This window comes from Seriola lalandi, unplaced genomic scaffold (assembly GCF_002814215.2).
Source record: "Seriola lalandi dorsalis isolate HSWRI2012SDOR001 ecotype SW California unplaced genomic scaffold, Sedor1 jcf7180002054464, whole genome shotgun sequence".
Classification (NCBI taxonomy): domain Eukaryota; kingdom Metazoa; phylum Chordata; class Actinopteri; order Carangiformes; family Carangidae; genus Seriola; species Seriola lalandi.
In genome coordinates, this window is record NW_019525017.1 from 1,203,899 (window position 1) to 1,220,189 (window position 16,291).

Below are 16,291 nucleotides of genomic sequence, written 5' to 3' on the forward strand. Positions count from 1 at the left end.
TCACAATTCCCTGCCTGGGGAGCCACAGATATCTACGGCTAGACACGGGACAGATCAGGGGCAATAGAGGCGCTTTGAACTGGGAGAGAAGGGATTAAAAAGCATTAGTGAGCCAGCACCACGCTCTGTGTGTGGAGTACCCACGCTCACCCAAAGGCCATGTTCAAAGTTCATCAAAAATAGTTTAAATTAAGCTGGTTAATATTCTTAAATTCATTATGTTGCCTGAATCTACCTAATACCAACATTTTAAAACTACAAGGGAAGTATTTTAAACATGGATTAGAAATGCTGTAAGTGACAAGATTAATATTATAAACAAAAAGAGTCATCATGAGTTGAAGAGGATATCTAACACATGCTCGGTGGGGCACTCCAACTGGTGTGATCACTTACTGAAGCTCAGTGTGATTCCTGTAAACAAGCATACAAAGAAGCACGTCTGACAGGAAAAGAAACTGAGGTAATTTTTTACTCAGGGGCGTGTGAGGTCTGAATTTAACTTTCGGTGAGACCACCTGAACCTACAGTACTCAAAAGATTTAAGTTTAGGTTTCAAGTTTTTTATTTATTTATTTATTTTTTTTTTAGGAATGGTTCGTTACCTCTTGACCTGTAACTTACTAACTTATCTTGCAAAATTAAAGTTAAAGACCTGTTACAAAGGGTGACATACAACAAATGGGTGAGTGTCATGGGTGTAGTGAGAATCATCAACCATTTCACATGAGATTATCCCCAAACCACGGGATATGCAAATGGAAAAAGATGAGTGCTTGTCATTTGACATATGGAGGAGTTCCAGGCCTGACAGAATTCATTACAGCCAATATGCTCGACAGACTTATCTCGATGATAACCCAAATCCTCGCTCTTGAATACTCACCAAATATAGACGACAAACTAATCCAGCCATGGTTTTAACAATATGCAGCAGCATTAGCCAAATCTATTACACTGAATGTTGAGAGATGCTTTGTGGGGAACACAACAGCACCCAAGCACGGGTCATGTTACCTCTGCTTCATTATATGTACAACATTTTAACTCATATTTGATGTCATATCAATGATACCCACCACAGCACTAATCTCTATATGTAAATTTTGGTTTTTGACAGAACTATCATTCAAAATGACTAAACTTGGCATTTACTGACTTTACTTCTAACAACAAAATAGATTTGGATCTTAAACCACTTGAAACACTGTAAAAGCGACATCAGCCAGATGAATTTGATTTGACTGCATGAAGCAGACTCTTTGCAGGAAACTCTCCGAGCTGCAGCAGGAAAATCAATAATAAATCATTTACGTATATGGAGGTTTATATGGTTTTACAAAGAACTGCACTCAGCATGCATTACCCAGTAGCTGCCTGCTTGGGGGGGGGGGATCAACAGAAAACAAGGGATCTTACCTGATCAGCCCCATAGGCAGCAGCAAACTCCATAAACTCCTCAATCCGAACAAAGCCATCTCCATCTTGGTCTAAAGCGTCGAATACAGCTTTTAGTGGGGAGACATCTTCCTCTCTTGTGCTCACAGCTGAAACCATTGGCAGTGAGTCATCTACCACCATCTTAGAAAGGGAAATTGTCTCCACAGTTTGCTCACTAGTCCATCCAGCCTCAGGAGAAGAAGTGTTCAAGTCCTGAACTGAAAAATCAAAGGGGGCTATTTCATGACAATCTGATCGTTCCAGCTGGTTAGTGTCTATCACCTTCTCCTCTTCCCTCTGTTCAGTTGTTGGATCTGGAACACTTCCACCCTGCACACCCTCCTGTGGTTTCAAATCCCATGTTTCCTCATCATGGACCTCATCAGCAGTTAAGCACAGATCCAAAGCCATTGCCTCATTCCCCTGATTTTTGGCTTCAGAACAAGTTTTGTCTTCCATCAAATCCTTAGACACATTCTCCACAGAATAACTCTCACTGGTGAAATTACCCTCAATGAAGGCATCTTCAGCCAGAGGCACTGTCAGTGATGAAGGTTCAGCTGACAAACTCAGAGCAAATGAGTCATTCTCACCTTGTTGCTCTGAAGTCAGATTTCTAATTACAGCAGCTCCTGCATGTTCCACCTCTGACTCCTCTGTTGATAAATGTAACAGCGCACCTGTGCAGATAACAGAGGCAGGACTGGCTGGGCACAGGCTCAGACTGCTGTCACAATCTGGAACCTTTAAATCCAACAAAGGCACAGATCCTTCAAAACACTCCAGTGGCGTGCTGACATGGTTTTGTGAGAAGCAGTTCTCAGGCAAACCTTCCAGGGTAGTGCTACTGGTTACAGGCAGATCAGTCACTTGATCAGGGAATAAACCTTTGTCTCCAGTTTCAGGTGACAAAGTCTCCCTGCTCTGTGAGGGAGGGAGACCCGCCTGCTCCTCTTGTGACAGGTCTACCAGCTCCTCACTGACACCCTGTGGGTTGAACTCACCTGAAGACTCTGGGGGGAGACAAGGGGTGTCATTTGAGAGATCTACCAACATAAATGGATCCCTTATGTTGGCCTCGGAATTCTTTGTGGAAATCTTTGATGGAGAGACAGGTACACTGAGGCTTATTAGCTCAGCCTGACTACTGAGGCCATTTGAGCCCTCAAGAAGGGCCTCCTGTGTCACATTCAGTTCCTCACAGGCAAAGTTTTTTCCAACCACATCAGTGAGGTTGGGAGGAAATAGCCATGATAAAGTACAGTCACTGATATCATCAGGTCCCTCAGTTTTTTCTGTGTAAGACAATTCCTCTAGATGAGTACGATGGAGAGAGGTTTTGCAGTTTAAAGATTGATTGGCCTCAAATTTCACATCTCCACAAGAAAAATCAGAGATATTTATGAGGTTGTCCAACTCTACCGGCTTGTCCTGGAAAACCTTTTCTTCTTCACTTTGTTGGGATGTTTGATCCTGGTCACCGTCTCTGAAATCCAAACCTGTTTGGCCACTCATGTTTTGACAAAGCACACCTCCATTGTCTGAATCCAGTGTGTGAAATCCACGAGGAAATGGCTGGTCTGACTCCCACTGTGTGTGCCCCAAAGGGCCAGAGAGAACTGTCGGTTCCATTTATATTGGCTGTGTCCCTTCGCAAACTTGTGAAAGCTGCTGACGTCTTATCTCACTGCTGTTGTCAAGATCCAGTTCTTCAATTTTAATGCCATGTTTTTAAATGGCCCCACACTTTCTCTGTGAAATCTTTAAATAAATGTGTGGAATTCCTACACGCATTGTCTAGCTCTGACATTTAAAAGATGCTGGTAGTTATTGTGATTTTATAAATAACTGCATAAAGGTAAATCAAAATTGATCATTTTAAGAGAGTCGGTCGGTTACAGAAACGATGTCAGGCAGGTAACAGAGTAACAAATTGCTGTATTTGTTGTTTTCCGCTTCAGTGGTTGCCGTCCACACCTCAATAACAATGTTACCTAAACTCAAAAGTCATATTCATTTCTTAGCCTTAGCAGATATAATACTGATGCAAGTGTGTTTTGACTCACTATGTCCCTCTCTGTCATGGCAGACCCGCTCCTGGTTGTTGCCAAATGTTCCAGCTTCAGCACATCCAACGTCAACATACTTCACTTCGGCCTGAAAGCTAATAAATCACCGAAATAAAGTCTCAGAGCTCAACTGTCAAACACTACTGACAGCATCATTGGCAACGAGACCGTTTGAAACAGCATAAATTAAAGCGTTAAGTCACCAGTGTTTGTCAACATTAGCTTTCTTAGCCGATTATCTGATTTTATCCATCGCAAGCTAATTTGCCGAGGAGCACACAGTGCGGCGAGGAAACGATGTGACCAGCGCTAATCAAACATGAATTAACCTCTAGCTGTACCGTTCATTTTAAATCTCTCATTACAAGGCGGTTTACTACATATATCGCCGACTGTCTTTCCTCAAATGAATTTATGCTAGCAACTAACATTAACTCCTCCTTCGAGCATCCCACTTCTTCCGTGCCATTGGCCAGGAAAGCTGCTAACTGACTAGCTAGCGAAATTAGCCTATTAGCTAGCTAACAAGCCAAACGGTCCACCCCCCCCACCAACCCCTCTCAGTGAAATTAAACCAAATGTCTCAGCTTCAATATTCCACGGTTCAAGACGTAGCTGCGGGAATTGCCGCCTCTGTTATAGTCCAATATTATGTCTTCACTTCGATTCCGTTTTCCAGCAGCAATCCACCTGTGTCAGTCACAAGACAGGCCAGACGAGTGACGAGACGAGACCCCGAATTCCTTTATTATTCTCGTCTCAAAACACACATCTGTCCCAGCGGCTGTGGTCGAAAACCCACAAGGAAACGAAAAGGAGTATTAAATTAGACGAATAAGCTCCATCATGTAGCGGTCAGTCTACCGATGTTGATCACAGACACCGAAAGCTCTCGCATCAGCATCAGCAGTGTCCCATCCTCCTCCGCCGCCTCCTCCTCCTCCAGCCGCATACACACCACTGACGTTTCACGCAAGCGTACAAAATACCCCGCAGTATCATTGGTTTTATGGCAGCTACCAGCTATCACCTTATGATTTGTGTTTATGCACAAGGCTCGTGGCCAACATACAAAACACTCACCTGCGCACATACGTCAAAGAATGACAGTATTTGAAACGGCCGGAGGTCAATGTTCGGGGTCAGTGTAGTGAGCGGGGCAAACTAACAGGGTTTGTTTTGCTCAATGGCATTTCATTCGGTGGATGTGGTCTGTGAAGCCGCCAGGTCCACCGGTTAAACGGTTGTTTCTTTAAGCTCTAATAACTCCTGACATAACATATAAACCAATATGATATTGTTGGACAACTCATGTGGACACAGGAGATTCATCATTTTGAGAAAATTGTTTAATGGATGCAATTGTAATGTTTTGGCTCCCCCATCTGACTTGCAGCGGTATTGATTTTCTTCAGATTTGCAGTTACATACTGTAGGCTTCATCATATTGGTCATTTAATTCAGTGGTGGCTCTCAACCAATTTTGACTTGTATCGAATTACCATATACTTACAACCACTAGTCACAGGTGGACATGAGCTACAAGTGAAAATCAATTTTTTTCCTTTTCAAACTCTTTCACTTGTAGGATTTTCACAGATCTTTATCCTTGATTTCACATGGGAAAAAATGGGAAAATTCAAGAAGATAATTTTGTGTAATCATATTTGTTTTTTGTGTGTGTAAGTGTGTGTGTATTTTTTTTCTTTCCGTCAACTTGTGACATGTACAGTCCTGAACCCCAGTTGGATAACACTAAATAAAATCCATCTCACTAATGTTGAAAACAGTCAGTTTCATTCTACAGGTATGATCCAAACTTCAATAGCCAAGGAAGTTGGATCTTTTTACCACAAAAAGAAAGAAAAATGACTTGCAATGGTAAATGCAAACTGTAGTCATCATTAACTAATTATACAAAAGTTTTATTAATGAATGAGAGGTACTGAGAAACCACACGAAATGGCTTGTGATAAACACGACTGTACAAGAAAAGCATGATTACTGTATAATACATGGCACTGTAGATGTTGAAAAGTCCCATAATTGTTATATAGGTTGATCCACTTCTAAGATTGTAACATATAATACAATAAGTATAGCATGTTAGTGTTCAACTCCTCCAACACACTCTTCAGACAGCAGTGGGTGAGATACACCACAAACACTGTACATGGAGCATATCAGTTCTGCAGGTGGCCCCTAAATTACCCATTTGTTTTCAGCATTTACTTGTCTCTTTTCTTTTCAGATGACCAATAACCTGAAAGAAGATAAGAGAGACAAGTGGATTAATATGTGTCATATTGTATTCCTGTCATTTAAACTTTGAGAAGACACAATCCACAACACAATCACTTCATTCTCAATCATATACTGTCTCTCCACATGGACCTCAAGCTGCACCTCCTCCTACACACCTGGGTCAGGAGGAGGACAGGAGAGCCCCTTTTCAGAGTTTAGCGGATTTAGAGGTGGCTATACCCAACAGCATGGAGACGTCATTCGCGGAGGTCAACCACGCCCCGCCATCAGCCACCAGGACGGCTCCAGTCACATAGGACGATGCCTGGCTGGCCAAGAAAAGAGTGCAGTGGGCCATCTCTGTCTTGTTGCCTGCTCGCTGCAGAGGAATGGACTGGAAGGCACCAGCAGCCTCCCCTCTGGGGCCACCTGAGAGGTTTAAAATGAAAAAAAAAAAGCGTTACCAGACACTCTTACTTACACTGTTATGCTACGCATCCGAGGGGCCCAATGTTTTCTGTCTGACGTTCCCCGAAATTTGCCATTTAACTAGCACTGTCCGTCAAATTCCACACACGGGTGTTATTTAACAATATTAATTATATACAAGTCTAATTACACAATTTATTGTTACAATTATTTTTCAATCACCCCGATTGTAAATGTTTCTGAGGGTTGTTTATGAAATCGTCGCATACTGTAAGAGATCAAACCATTGCTTATAATACAGGACTGCTTGTTTAATATAAGAGCATTAAATGAACCATTAAGTGAACATAGTGTTTACCCAGTCTGCGGTATCCTTCTGTGCCAGAGATAGGACCTGGCGCCACAGAATTGACTCTCACCCCACTGGGCCCCCACTCCACAGCCAGGTGCTTAGTCATGGCATCTGAGGACAGCAGAGGCAGCAGAGACTCATTAGATTCTCATTTGGAAGCCGTTACGTAACACTGAAAATGCTCTTACCATTTGCAGCCTTCGCAGAGCCAGCATGCACCTGGAGGGCCTGCCCCTTGTAGCCCAGTGTTGCAGAGATGTTCACTATGTTGCCACCGTGATCCTGCGCCCACAAATGATGGGAGGCTCGAAATCAATGCAATACGTAAATGATCAAAACAGCTTCAGAGGGCAGAGGCTGCCATTTAACTCCCATTTAGCTAAAAAGGCGGCATTCAGTAATCTGTGATCTTTACTGTCCTCTTTTGGTGATCAGGGGGAATTGCAGAAAGTGAATCTGACTGAAAGTTATTGATCAACTACCTAATTATCTTCCTGTAGATACAGTACTATCATCAATTATGTGCTGTGGGGCAGTAAACAATTTATCTATAGCTCCTTAACTTGAAGTTAAGGAATATTGTGTCACACAGACAGATGAAAACATGCATTGTACCTTGAACCACTTCTCATAAACCACTTTGCTGGTGTTGAATGTCCCCATAGTGTCTATCTCCATGACCGTCTTGAAGGCATTGAAGGAGAGCGCCGTAGCCGGGCAGAGGAAGTTTCCAGCAGCATCTGCCAGAAACAGCACCGGGGCCAAAATTATGACACACCACCGAACAAAGAAATCCTATACACAGACAAAGGAGTTGAATTTTTCATGAATGCTTTTTTTTTTTTCACCTTGCATAGGCAATCTGAATTTGATTTGACAACTAATAATAATCTTGTAGTGATGTAACAGTATGTAACAGCGAGTAGGTTGCAAACATAGAAGATAATGATAGATGCAGCATCAGAACAGTTGATGATTAAACGACACACTTGCCCTTTGTTCAAAGTACATGTGCACCTGCTTCACCTTACAGACACCTTAAAATATCTCAGTACCTATGTTAGCAGGATGCCTTGTAGAATGACAAGTAGCTAATGGGTGAGAGACTGCTCCCACCGCAAACGCATTAATCACCAGCACAAAAACACATATTTTTTTAGACTTGTGATTAAGAGGTCACATACTGTTAATAAGGATGTCTACACGGCCCAGCTCTTTCAGTGTCTCATCCACAGCTGCTGCGATGCTCTCAGGCTGCCGCACATCTATACACAAAGGGAGACAGCGGCGTCCTGACACAGCAGACAGCTTTTTAGCGACCTAGAGAGACACACAGAGACATCACATGAGGCCAGCGCATTACTATTTAGTAATGGTTTAACATACATCTTTTAGGATTGTGGAAATTGTGCAAGAGGAATAACCTCTTTGAGCTTGTCCAAGTTCCTGCTGGCAATCACTGTGTCGCAGCCGTGCCTGAGAAAAAGAAGAGAGTGAAATATGATATGAACAAGGATACCTGCGTGTGTGAGGCTAACACAGAGACAGCGGGGGTAACTTGATGACAAGACAAGTAGGACAGAAGGTGAGAACAGGAAACAGGGGACGCAACGTAAAAAATGAAGGATGAAGTAAATGTTAGAGCCAAGAACATTTAGGGGTGAGCCTGAAGTCTACAAATCTGGCAGTCAGCACTATGAACAGCCAGGACATTAAGTTACAAGATGAGGTGTTGATTTTTATAAAAGATAAACAATTTTTTGCCACATTAGTTTAATATTTAACTATTTCAACTTTGTCACACAAGCTCAAGCAAAATGATGAAACTGACTAGCAGATAACACAACTCGAGGGTTTAAAGTGCACCTACATACCATCTCCCTCACACATTTTGCTGTTTAAGACTAATAGTAATTTCATAATTCTGACACAGAATTATGAAATTACTTTCCATGTTACAGATTTATGACGGACGTTATGGAGAAATAATCTGGCACTCCCTCTCACCTCATGAAGATTTCAGCTATTCTGAGTCCAATTCCAGATCCCCCACCTGTGATGAAAGCAACCTGATCCCTGAAAAATAAAGTGCAAATCCTCAAAGGTCACCTTATGCAGTTATTAGAGTGACAAGTGAACAAAAAGTAGTCCTGCACAGAGCCAACTACAGTGAAATGCAGTAAATCAATCAGTAATGGTGATGGGAAATTCATCCAAAATCACATGTTTTCATGCTTACTTTAGTAAATCTGGACTGTAGATGTGTGTGTATGAAGTCAGGCAGTCATCTGTACCCACATCTTCTGGCAGCGGTTCTCCCTTTTTCTGCGGACCTGCCATGCTGATAAATAATGCATGTCAGGTAGATGCAAACACACCGGCAATACCATCATCTAAATCTAGAATTTGAATGGTCTATAAATACAGGAGTTGCACAAAATAGCAGAAATACCTTACAAAATACAGTAACCTGCTGCAGCAGTCTGGATCTAGATAATAATGATTGTTTTTGTTAGAATTGTCAGATATTCAAATTCATCTAAAAAGGTTGTTTTAACTCTCTTTTTCGTCATTGTTCATAAGAATCTACGTGTTACTATTTGTACTGCTGCTGACACGCTGTCGTGATTTTTGTGACGTACCCTCCAAAGCATTGCAGAATTTAAGGTCAATCACACTTACAGTGTAAAAGTAGTATAAAACTGAATGCCAATAAGCACTATACTGTATCAGTAATTTTCTACATTACTTGTCAAGTTACTCGAGGTCATGACGGAACATCAACATAAGTTTGTGGCAAGGTGAAGAGTTACAAAAATCATGATGCCAAACTACGAAAAACTGCATTGCAGTGACACAGACCGTCAGTCCAACTCAGTGAAAGGTATTTTTGATTCGTATTTTTGCTTCACATCACAGCACTGCAACTGACATTCATTAAATCTACTGCAGACTAAGTTAAATGAATCCACCGCTTTACACAGCACGCTGTTATGTAAATATGTCGGTACTAACATGTAGCTGCCGTGGTATTTCCTGCTGAAGAAAACAAGCTAGTTTTGTTGAAGTGCAGAAAGAAGCGTCCAACTCCTGTTCGGTGACACACGACCTGCACACGAAGGTCTTATCTGAATCTGATGAGGTAACTTTACATTATTCCTCACCCATAAAATGTTTCTTTTTTTTCAGCAGGAACTATTTGTACTTTGGACGTTTACTTTTTCGGTGTCCTTCACTGATGCATTGTGGGCAATGAAGTCCGTCTGATTCGTGCCTGCGTGTTCAAGAGCACGAATGTCTCGCTTTCCACACGTTTTATTTTATTTTTTTTTTTTTGTCTGTTTAAGAGACAGTATGTAATGATAGGGAGAATTTACATATTAAACAGCGTTAAAATTCAGAAAATACTGCGAGTCCAAAACTTTAGAGGTCAGGATCGATTTGATCCATGCTAGAGGGAGAAACCAGATCAGTCAACAACCTGCTCAAGAGACTGTAAAGGTCTTTTCAGTCCAGGGAGCAAAGGAAAATCCTGTGATTCTGTAGCTCATCTCCAATACTCATCATCTTCTAGGATGGCACCAGAAAGGGTTTTCTCCGGTAAACTAACACTGAAATAAACGATCCAGGGTGTATCATTTCAGGTTTGGGCCGATCAGTGTGCACTGGAACAGAGAGTGGACAATATTGATCAGTACTTTGGGATTTACTGTTGGAAAAAGCCCTATGCAATGGATCCCAAAGACTTTTGGGATGGATATCATCCTCTGCACTTAGGCTGCATGACTGCAGATTCATGCTGGGGAGAATCAGAAATATAAGATGAGTGCTTTTGTAACTTGATTGGTTTGATTTTCTTTTTACAGAGGTGCATTTAATGGATGCTTAGACTCTTTTAAACACAAATTTAACTTCAAAGGACCATGCCAATATTTTCCACTTTTGCCAGGAAACCACAATTACTGACATTTTTTTCATACTATACTGTTTTATATTTTGACTATGCCTGTCAAACTTCCTTAGTAATGTGTATGTTAGTATGGAAATCCATTTGCAGTGTCTTTATTTTTTAGTCGAGATTATAAAGGCTATAATATGATTGTATGGTAAAGCAGTTGTAAGTGTAAAGTGATCTACAGTGTCTGCATCAGGATACTATGCAATGATAAAAAAAAGAAAATAGGCCACGTTTTCTGTAATCGATTATTAGTATATAAGTAAAGTAAGTAAGGTCTAAGTCTCTGCAAATTGATTTTTATACCATGTTTAACTAAACTAAATCAATGGCTTCAAAGAAAAGTACTTTCAAAAATCTAAAACAACTGAATACTTAAGAAAATGGTCAGCACCAATGTACACATAATCTGTACAAAAAAAGAAAGATTATGCAAAAATAACTAAGGCCATTTGAATAAAAGGTTTATGCGGATCAGCTCCCAGGCACCTGTATTTTAATGCTTGGCAGCCAGATGGCACTATATGTCAGCATTTTCTGCTTGAATCCACAAAAAGAAAAACCATTTGCAGTAGTCTGTGCACCTACAGTGATGTTGCAGAAGAATGCCTCCTACTATAAATACACTTCTACTTCAAATTTACAGAGACTAGATTCAAACATCATTTGAAAATAGGGGCTAAATACTGTTTGTGCTTATGTGTGATGTGATTTTTAGGAGTGAAAGAAAACTATATTGTAGAAAAGTTGTCGGATGAAAAAAGTTTAAATATTCATGTTTTATGGTGGAGATTTTTAATTAAATGTTTTGGTTATTTTAAGATAAGATGAGCCCCTTTCAGTTTTAATCCCACATACCATACACATAACAATAAATAGCAGTTTTAGCAGAATTAGAAATCTCAAATGTCCATTTAAAGATACATACTCTCTTTTTAAAAGAAAAACTAGAAGTACCGCCTCGCAGTTTATATGCCTCCTGCCAACCAGCCTAGTTGCAGGAAATCTGGTCACATTCTCCCCTTGCTGAGTTTAAGCATTGAATAATATCCAGAGGTGTTTTTAAAGAACATTATGATGTCACAGTGATGTTGCCCTTTGACCATTTGGATATAAAATTTCACCACTTAATTTTATCCTTATAGACATTTGAATCAAATTGTGTATGAATTTGTGAGTTATGGCTGGTAACGTGGCTTGTGAGGTCACAGTGACCTTGACCTTTGACCACCAAATTCTAATCAGCTCATCTGTCCAAGTGAATGTTTTATGCGAAATCTCAACAAATTCCCTCAAGGTGGTCTTGAGATATCAAATTCAAGAGGCCAAAACTGTTCTTTGTTAAGATAACCCTGACCTTGACCTCTGACCACCAAAATCTAATCAGTTCATTTTTTAGTTCAAGTGGACATTTGTGCCAAATTTGAAGGAATTTCCTCAAGGCTTTACTGAGATATCGTGTTAATGAGAATGGGACGGACAGAGCGAGGGACAACCCAAGAATTCTGTCACCAGCGCAGAGGCATAAGCAAGAACGAGTCAAAAGTCCATTGTCAAAGGCTGCTTGTTGTACATGTTTTAAAGACATATCCTGATGCAGGAACATAAAGGCATGTACAAAAAACTTCCATTATACAGACAACCAGAATCACAGACAGATAATTGTTGCAATGAGCCTGGCATAGCTGAAGTCATAGACGTCCATTATTTCCTACTGGCCCAGAGGCCAGAGCCGACCTACAGCCCCACAGCACTGACAGCTGGTCCTGGGCTGCGTCCATGTTTTTGCACTGGGTCCGTCTGTGCAGCTTTGCACTGGCCTTCCGCTGGAGGGTTTGACTTGCCGGTCTGTCCTTCCTCCTCCAGACCGACCAGCCTGCTGCTGACCTCCCACAGCTTACGAGCTACCTCCTCATCCAGGGCCAGGGGCGCTGGTTCCTTTTCTGTCATCACATCATAGTAGCGTCCCGTCACACCCTCCATCTCCTCAGACACGGCCAGGTAGATGCTCGGCTGGGCCCCAAGTTCTGGATTCTTCACCAACAGAGAGAAAAAGGGACCTGTGGGGTGGGGTGGGGGTCCACAGAGAAGTTTTGATGGTTTAATGCTCCAATGAAATACTTGTATTTCATTAAATGACCAATGTCAAGTACAAATTCAAGTAGTAACTGGAACCATTCTGTTTTCTCTGGAAAATGACTAAATGAAACACGTACAAGAAGGTGCATCAATTACATTCAGTTACGTTTCACATCTAAATCACACGTTGTATTCGCACATGTTGTATTGTGAATTTTTATTATCTTCTTCACTGACTGTAAATGATCTCAATACCAGACGCTTTTCTCCTCACAGTGGAGGTTGTTTATTACCCCAGAGTGTATCATGTAATTAAAAATATAATCATTGCAGAGTAAAAAAAAAAGAAAAGAAAAGAAAAATCTATCCGCCAATTCCCAGAACAGAGTACAGAGAAGCTGTCGCGGCAACAGCAATGGGAGCACTGTGAGTTCAGATTTCAGAGGTTTTATTTAAACTGTAATAGAATTTTTCGGCTGATATAATGTGGAACATGTAGCTGTGAAGTAGAACTCTTGTAATACTGATTTTGTTTTAAATTCACACATTTATTTCACAGCTTTAGTTAGAAGTTACTTTATGCATTAAGATTTTACATACAAAATCTAAATGAGTTTATAAATTACAATGCGTGAAACTACTCAACAGTTTATCACGTGGTTAAACATTAGCTGCACCTCAACCAACAACAACAGTTAAACACTTGTTGCTCCTTTGTGTATCATTGTTATTGTGTATCAATAAAATATATAATAGTATTGTATCATTACATTTCACTGTATATTTCATTATTAATACTCATGCACTTTTAATCAAGTACCATTTTCAGAACAGGACTCTCACTTTAATGGAGTATTTTTGCAAGGTGGTATTGCAGAAATGTTGCGAGTTATTTTTGAGGTTCTGCTTATTTATCCAGAACAAGAAGAGAAGTGTAGAAAGTTCACTGAGACCATTGCCACATATCAGAATCTGTACGGCCTAAGCTTACTGTTGCATATGTATTAGGTAAGCAGAACCTGACTGGATTTATCGATTACTCTAAATTCGGAATCCAATAAGTAAGCAGGATACTCACTGAGCACAGAGCTCGAGAACTGTGATTGGTGCAAACCGGTGTGCCTCCCGAGCTCCGTGGCAACAACGCCTGGGTGTACAGCATTCACTGTGACTCCTGTGCCTGTTGCAAGCACACACGCACGCACACGCACACGCACACGCACACGCACACACACACACACACACACACACACACACACACACAGCATTGTTTAAAAATATATATCCAATGGCCAATTACAAACAAGAACCTGGGCCGTACTCCCTCCCACACATGCCCACATATGCAACAGCCAGTAGACTTGCCTTGTAATCGCTTGGCGAGCTCTCTGGTGAACAGAACATTGGCAAGCTTGCTCTGACAGTACGCCTGCTTGGTATCAAACTTCTTCTTCTCCCAGTTCAAGTCCTCGAAGTCAATCTTTCCAACGATGTGGGCGAGTGAGGCCAGGTTGATCACTCTGCTGGGGGCGGACTCTTTCAACTTATCCAGCAGTAGATTTGTCAACAAGAAGTGGCCTGGAGGAAGAGAGAAACTATCGAAATCAGGTAGTGATGGAATAAGGGAGAGCTTAAGTAATGTAAAGATTGTTTAGATTTATTTTTTTTATAGAGACAGCACTATCTGTCTTAATCTGCCTGTTGTTTTCATTCTAGTACCTAAGTAATTCACTCCGAACTGCATGTCGAAGCCATCTTCTGTCCTCCACGCTGGACATCTCATGACCCCTGCATTGTTGACCAGAACATCCACTCTCTGCTCCTCTACAAGACAATAAAAATCATATTCAACAAATTGTTACTGACTCTGCTTCATTTCTGTTATTGAGCACACGATATGTTTTGTGTCCTCACCTTTTTTGACTGACTCTGCAAACTCTCGGATGGATTTCATGGAGGCCAAATCAAGGTGACGGGCGTAAACATGAGGATTCAGGGTCTTCCCTCGTATTTCCTTTGCAGCTGCCTCGCACTTCTCCATGTCGCGACATCCCATAATGATCCGGCCCCCTGACGATGTAGGGAACGGGAAATGGAGTGTGTCAGCAAGAACAGAATAACCGCTTAAGATTTTTGATATTGTGCCTACATGCACCAAATGAGAGTGACATCATGTTTTCTGCACACCTCTCTTGGCCAGCTCTTGGGCAGTCTCTTTCCCAATGCCCGTGTTAGCTCCTGTTATAACCACAGTCTTTCCAGTAACAGTAGCCTTACTAGGACACCGGCCTCCAGTCACATGGTTCCTACGGGAGGAATTAAAACAAAGTGCAGTGCAGTTTTATTTAGGCACATGAGATTGTAACACCTCCCAGTTCAACATCAAAACCGGGTGGATTTCTCTCAGTCTAATGTGTTTGGGAATATGCAGCCCAGCAGCCCAATATCAACTGATATTAAATGTCCAGCACAGGTGTTTTCAATAATTGGCTGATTAGACCTCCAGTCAGGCTGATGTCACCAAACTCTGTACATAAGCGAAGAGGTCTAATCAGCAATAAGTGAAAACTCCTGTGTGGATTCACTCTGGGTGTGTTGGAGCTTTAAAGTTGTTCCTACTTTATAACTTAGTCTTCAATAGAGTCCCTGTGTCAAAATCTAGTCTTAAGTCCTTCAGTATTTCAGTCTTGCATATATCTTCTATATTTATGTGTTTAATCAAGTTACCACACAGCAAAATTGGTGTGATCTAACAATCCATCATAGGAATACTGTACATTGCACAAGAGGGGGAGGAAAAGGGTTAATAGTAACCCCTCACAGGTGAATCTGGCCAGTTTTATTGCTTCATCTTAAACATTTGGTCCTGATTTTGACCAACATGCATTTTGTCCTGGACTTGACCTCAAGTCGACTAAAGTGGCTCATCATGTCACGTTGTTCTATCTCATTAAGTAAGATAACACATGGAAGAACAAAGAATTCCCATAATTTAAATAAACACAAGCCTTATTAAGTGTGAACAGAATATTATGAAAACCCTCACAGCCTCTTCGGTCTGGTACAATGACCCTGTTATATATGCTGCATTTGTGAAGCATATCCATCTTTAGAACTGGGCCAATGAGTCTGTACTTTGTTGAGTTGTTGTACTCAATTGTTAAGTAGCAGTTAATGTTGTCCTCTCACCATGGGAGGAAAAAAATACTACTAGGTTAATAACTTAACATAATTAGACTACCTTACAATATACAGCAGTTCACTGCAGTACAACAGCAGCCAGGTTAAGACTGAGTTAAGTGAATGTTATGGGCCACACAGAAGTGCAGCAGGGTTGTTGTGTATTGAATGCATTAGATATAGGTGTTGAACATATTGTGCCCAGGCAACGACTCTCAACTTCACAGCATATTTGTATCAGCACATAAACACAGTGTGAAATATCATGATACAGTGGCCTTACGTCACATTATGAAGAGCTACTCACTTCAGTAAAACAGCGCCTCCAAACACTGTCCCAAACACAGAGACTGGTAAAATATATTTGCTCATGGCTCCGGAATAATGTTGACGACAAACTATAACATCGAAATGTGTTGACGCTGGTTCCACAGCTGATTTGACAGGAATTCTGTGCTGTAGCACAAGGTTACGCGCGCATAGTTTTACCGTCATCAACCAGTCCTGACCAACCGCGAAGAGCAAAAACCCAATGGCATTATG

General features: G+C 41.2%; 3 protein-coding genes across 11 annotated transcripts in view; all 3 read right to left on the bottom strand.

Moving 5' to 3' along the window:
• Nucleotides 1-4,428, bottom strand: part of rab11fip3 (RAB11 family interacting protein 3 (class II)) — a 28,961-nt gene extending 24,533 nt beyond the window's left edge. For 5 of the 7 annotated variants that reach the window (XR_002761017.2, XR_015437573.1, XR_015437572.1 and 2 more), the window contains exon 1: nucleotides 1,420-4,427. Coding sequence is in view for 3 of the 7 variants with exons in the window: in XM_023411279.2 (XP_023267047.1) it covers nucleotides 1,420-3,072 (1,653 nt within the window). In the remaining 4 variants the exon portion in view is untranslated. Of the gene's footprint in view, nucleotides 1-1,419 lie in introns of all 7 variants that reach the window. The other 2 variants (XR_002761016.2, XM_023411281.2) reach the window with 2 other exon arrangements.
• Nucleotides 4,429-5,413: 985 nt separating this feature from the next.
• Nucleotides 5,414-9,764, bottom strand: decr2 (2,4-dienoyl CoA reductase 2, peroxisomal). Of its 3 annotated transcripts, XM_087175374.1 has the most exons (11): nucleotides 9,550-9,764; nucleotides 8,987-9,023; nucleotides 8,774-8,875; nucleotides 8,542-8,610; nucleotides 7,959-8,010; nucleotides 7,719-7,854; nucleotides 7,150-7,274; nucleotides 6,723-6,816; nucleotides 6,541-6,645; nucleotides 5,994-6,182; nucleotides 5,414-5,772 (listed from the first exon to the last, which is right to left on the bottom strand). In XM_087175374.1, exons 3-11 carry the CDS (start codon nucleotides 8,872-8,874, stop codon nucleotides 5,738-5,740), a joined length of 906 nt encoding a protein of 301 aa, XP_087031500.1. In that variant the 5' UTR covers nucleotide 8,875; nucleotides 8,987-9,023; nucleotides 9,550-9,764; the 3' UTR covers nucleotides 5,414-5,737. The 3 variants fall into 3 exon arrangements, with proteins under 3 accessions (XP_087031500.1, XP_023266961.1, XP_023266963.1); XM_023411193.2 differs by lacking the exon at nucleotides 8,987-9,023; XM_023411195.2 differs by lacking the exon at nucleotides 8,987-9,023 and having other exon boundaries at nucleotides 5,930-6,182; nucleotides 9,550-9,763.
• A 2,286-nt stretch (nucleotides 9,765-12,050) lies between these two features.
• Nucleotides 12,051-16,243, bottom strand: LOC111658697 (retinol dehydrogenase 13). Its single transcript, XM_023411313.2, has 7 exons — nucleotides 16,056-16,243; nucleotides 14,756-14,874; nucleotides 14,483-14,638; nucleotides 14,288-14,392; nucleotides 13,934-14,146; nucleotides 13,647-13,748; nucleotides 12,051-12,549 (listed from the first exon to the last, which is right to left on the bottom strand). Exons 1-7 carry the CDS (start codon nucleotides 16,241-16,243, stop codon nucleotides 12,227-12,229), a joined length of 1,206 nt encoding a protein of 401 aa, XP_023267081.2. The 3' UTR covers nucleotides 12,051-12,226.
• Nucleotides 16,244-16,291: the final 48 nt, after the last annotated feature.

Bases quoted from the DNA above. Each gene is read 5' to 3' on its own strand.
- LOC111658697 (XM_023411313.2), bottom strand. From the start codon at position 16,243: ATGACGGTAAAACTATGCGCGCGTAACCTTGTGCTACAGCACAGAATT. The intron at 14,639-14,755 runs GTGTGCAGAAAA...CTACATCGTCAG, and splicing joins CCAAGAGCTGGCCAAGAGAG to GGGGCCGGATCATTATGGGA. The intron at 13,749-13,933 runs GCAAGTCTACTG...TGCTTGCAACAG, and splicing joins GCTCGCCAAGCGATTACAAG to GCACAGGAGTCACAGTGAAT.
- decr2 (XM_023411193.2), bottom strand. From the start codon at position 8,874: ATGGCAGGTCCGCAGAAAAAGGGAGAACCGCTGCCAGAAGATGTGGGT. The intron at 6,817-7,149 runs GTACAATGCATG...TTGTGGGCGCAG, and splicing joins TTTATGAGAAGTGGTTCAAG to GATCACGGTGGCAACATAGT. The intron at 6,646-6,722 runs GTAAGAGCATTT...TGCTGTCCTCAG, and splicing joins CTCTGCGAAGGCTGCAAATG to ATGCCATGACTAAGCACCTG.